This window comes from Condylura cristata, unplaced genomic scaffold, assembly GCF_000260355.1.
Source record: "Condylura cristata isolate star-nosed mole 26May11 unplaced genomic scaffold, ConCri1.0 scaffold00010, whole genome shotgun sequence".
Taxonomy (NCBI): Eukaryota; Metazoa; Chordata; class Mammalia; order Eulipotyphla; family Talpidae; genus Condylura; species Condylura cristata.
Window position 1 is genome coordinate 43,482,925 of NW_004567111.1, and position 4,280 is coordinate 43,487,204.

At 42.9% G+C, this 4,280-nt stretch overlaps 1 protein-coding gene across 1 annotated transcript in view; it reads left to right on the forward strand.

Annotated features, from left to right (window-relative positions):
• LOC101625621 (WD repeat-containing protein 49-like) overlaps positions 1 to 4,280 on the forward strand; it is a 44,606-nt gene that overhangs the window by 16,447 nt on the left and 23,879 nt on the right. Inside the window, exons 7-9 of the mRNA XM_012723166.1 lie at positions 1,390 to 1,444; positions 2,455 to 2,500; positions 3,668 to 3,727. Of these exons, the coding sequence (XP_012578620.1) occupies positions 1,390 to 1,444; positions 2,455 to 2,500; positions 3,668 to 3,727 (161 nt within the window). The remainder of the gene's footprint in view (positions 1 to 1,389; positions 1,445 to 2,454; positions 2,501 to 3,667; positions 3,728 to 4,280) is intronic.

A 4,280-nucleotide genomic window follows, 5' to 3' on the forward strand; every position in this document is an offset into this window, starting at 1 on the left:
CATCACCACACTCCCTTTGCCCACTTTGCCTACCCATCCCCACTCCATCCCCATCACCAGCCCCTGGCTCAAAACCTGCTCTGGTAACCACCATTCTGTTGTCAGAATCTGACTTTGTCTTCTTTTGTTGTTCATTTGTTTTGCTTCTTTGTCTTCCACATGTGTCATTCTCATTTTCACTTAATATAATACCCTCCAGGTCCATTTACACTGTTGCAAAATGGCAGAATCTCATATTTACTTATAGTTGTTTATTATGCACTGTGTGTATGTATCGCATCTTCTTTATCCACTTATGGATGGATGCCTAGGCTGTTTCTATATCTTGACTATTGTGAATAGTGCTGCAATGAGGTACATAGAGGTATATATATCTTTGCAAATTAGTATTTTCATAGTCCTCAGGTAAATACACAGAAATGAAATAGAAAAGTAGAATTATATATCTGCATGTCACATGCATCTATTCCTCCAACAGCCGGTATATATCTGATTTCTTAAAACAGCATAACTTCTCTAAATATTTTAAAAGCACCTAAATCAAAGTCTAGATCAGTACACTAAAATGTGGTCTCTTTTGTGTGTTACTGTGTTTTTTTTTCCTAGAGAGCTTCTTCTATGTGGTTATTTTCTGTGTCTGTTATTGGAAAAATTCCCAAGATGCTGGCCTGTAAAACTTTAAGGAAGTTAAAAGGCAAATTTTCTTTAACTCTTGGACAGTATAGGTTGAAGTCAAAGGAAAAAAAGACACCCCCCCCCCAAAAAAACCCTCAAAATAATGAGTTGGTGATTCCTAGTACTGCCTGTGACCTTCATATATTCATTTATTTGCTCACTCTCTCAGTAAGTAGCAGGCACTGTGTTGGGTCCTGAAGCTGAGCAGTGGCAGTATTAGCCTGTCAGAGCCATGAGGCTGGCAGAAAACCAGCACTGCCCTTGTGGCATGAAAGACTCTTAACTGGGCCCTCTCTGGTGGCGCAGTGGGTTAAAGTACTGCACTAAGAAGCTAAAGCCACTTACGCATGAGTTCGATCCCCGCCTGCCCCGGAGGCCTGATCCACATGGCGTGGCAGACCTCTCCTGGCCTGCCCACTGCTCCCCTCAGCAGTGTACTTCATAGATCTCCTGTTCTGCTCCCCACTCTGTCTCTGGTGAATCCTCTCACCCTCCGCATCTCTGGCCTGTACCCCAGTTCCATATGAATAAATAAATAAATCTTTTTTAAAAAAAAAAAAGAAAGAAAGAAAGACTCTTAACTGTGGTCTGAAAACTAAAAAGTAAGTTTTTCCCCACTCATCAGTAGATTTGGTCAGTTAAGTCAATATGTAAGTTGATTCAATACTAATAAAGAAAACAGTTTAATATAAGTTGACAATATTCTCTTTCTAGATGAAAAGCAAAGTGAAGTCTGTGATTGTACCTACTTGGAGGTGAACCAAAATAAGTGAGTTATATTCAGCTTGCATATAAGAGGGGCCTTTTTTTAAATTTTATTTTAGTACAAAACTTGTCCTTGTGAAGGATATCAAGACAGTGAAAGGAGTTTTCCAGAAGGGAATATGTCAAAGAATTCTCAAGAAGCTCCATGGCTCCTTGACAGTAATTTAGGCAACTGGGCTTTTTCAGAATTTGGGAGCAATTTTCTGCACATATTGCTCCAACAAATGTTTTCTTAAGGTATAAATCAGACGGGGGTAATTAAATTTGGCAGTCACAAGACAAGGAATAAAAATCCAATAAATTCCCTCCTGAACACTAAGAGGGTAAAAACAATCCTTGATCAATTTCTGTTTGTGCCCTGATCCCGGTGATTCACCTGATCCGGCAGCCTCAGAGTGGCACGTACAGGTCTTGGGTAGCACAATGTGTCCTCCTGTGTCTGTTTTCTCATCTTTTAAGCACCAATTTAAAAACTGACCCTAATTAATCATGTTACATTTTATTTCATTCTTCATTAAAAAAAAAAGAGCTTAATTTCTTGCTCTCTTCATTTGTCTCACACATGGCAAAATTAAACTATAATATTGATATTGAAGCAGGAAGTTTCCCAGATCTGCTTAGGCTCTGCTACTTTCCCAGACCTGCTGCTTGGGGAGTCTGTTACTTGGATTCTGCTGCTGGCTGGAGCAGGAAGTTCCTGCAACATGCTGCTTGCCCACAGTAGCTACCTTGACCCCCTTCCCAAACAATAAGTAATGCTTATGCTATGGTGGATGGGATGACAAGTTTCCTCAGACAACCTGTATAAAACCTCGCCACTCCCGTAATTCGGGACTCAGCCTTTTGGGACTGATCCCACTGAGCCCACCAGTGTGACAGGTAAATCTCTCTCTCCACCTCTCTGAGTACCACCTGATTTCTCTGGGAAATTGCTGTAACAAAATTGATTCCAGGAAAAAAATTAACAGGTGATAATCTTAAATGAGAAAATGTAATACTCTATTATTGTTCTAGGTGCATCATAGCTGTTGGGTGGGATCGAAGAATAAACATGTATTTTGTAAGTGAAATGGACACAATTACAGTCAATCAAAACTTGCTTTAGATTGATACCTTCTATACTGCCCCCCTTCCCCAATCCTATTTCCCCTTAAAAATTGATGATCTTGGAGAAATGAGGCCATTGGTAACCGGTACAGGCCAGAATCAAGCCCTCCCTCCCTCCCTCCCTTAATTTTTTTCCTCTCCTTCCTCTGTTTCTAAAAAAAAAAACTTTCTACCTCGTTTATTAACAGTTTGCTCCTCTTGTTTTCTTCAGTGGAAGGAAGTGTTAACTAGAAAAGCTCTCAAGGCAAAAGGGGGCATTCTAGAATCTACCACAGATGTGCCTGACATACCTGTAGCTCTCTCCCCAGGATGGTCTCTTACCCCCTGTGCAGGTTGTCACGTGCCCCCTCCCCAGCCTGTGGGTGCTTCAGCCATGTCCCACAGGTTCTCACCCCTAAGGGCGGGTTCCCCAGGCCGGCCATGATCCAGTACTTCTGTATCTCCTGACTCCACCTTATCTTGCCCTGGTCCCTCTCTACATGGAAAGAAGAGGTGCAAAGTCATCCATGAGCATCTCTATGGGAAAACAAATTTATGACTTAGAGCTAAGGGGATTAAGAGAGGGGAAGCCGAAAATGCTGACTAAAACTAAGTTTTAAATCTGGCTGTGGCATTTGATTTTCTCTGCTTGCTATGCTGAATGGTCATGGATTTCCAAAGGTCTTTAAACATTGTAAGTTCTCCATCCCTTTGAAAGTGTGCTGTATTTCACAGCCTAAGCCTTGCATCTTAGGATAAATTGAAAGACGACTTTCTAAGACATCTTGGCATTGAATATGTCCTTTGGTATTATAGGTTCCTGGGCTGATGGCTTTTGTTTTAGCGCATGCAACAGCTATGGATTTTATTATGAAGGCAAAGCTATGCAGACCATCTGAGGAGAGCTTGTCAGTTGACATATGATTTGCTGAAATGCAATCACCCAAACGTCAGGAGTGGATTGCTTTTTATTCCCACTGGCACTATAGGAATTTGCTTTGACATTTCGAAAATCTACATCACTGGTGGGGTGAGGGGGTAGGGTTATAAACTGTGCCAGCATCTTTTCTCTGAAGTTGTGAATGTGTTGGCAGCTCATTTTGCTGCTTGCACAATGTCTCCTGTTTGGCTTTGGTTACAGGATGCCCCACATGATTTTCATCACTTCTGGAAGCCACAGCCCCACTGGAAGGATGACCTGGTGAGTTTTTGTCAACTGCTGCATCCATCTCTCAACTCAAACAAGTGAGGCTCTCCTTCACTCGGTCTCATCCTGAGACCTGCCTCAGGTGGTCACAGTATCTGCTGTGCTCAGATTTGAGATTGGCATCTAGGTGGAGCCAACACTGAACTCAGAGAGTTACTTCAGCTCCAGGAAGAGTGACAGGCCATGTTCAGTGTGACCACAGGAGGAAATCCGTGTAGCGCTTCACAATTCCAAGTGCGGGTCATTCAGTGCAGGAGGAACTGCCCAGGATATAGTGGGTGTGACTTTCCTCAAAAAATATCTACTTTCTGCTTCTGCTTAGCATGTAAAACTACATGTATCTGGGGCCCTCCCTGGTGGTGCAGCGGGTTAAAGCACAGCACTAAGAAGCTTAAGCCACTTCCGCATGAGTTCTATTCCCGCCGGTCCAGGAGGAGACCACATGGCGTGGCAGACCTCTCCTGACCCGCTCACTGCTCCCCTCAGCAGTGTACTTCATCGATCTGCCTGTTCTGCTCCCCACTCTGTCTCTGATGAAGCCTCTCAC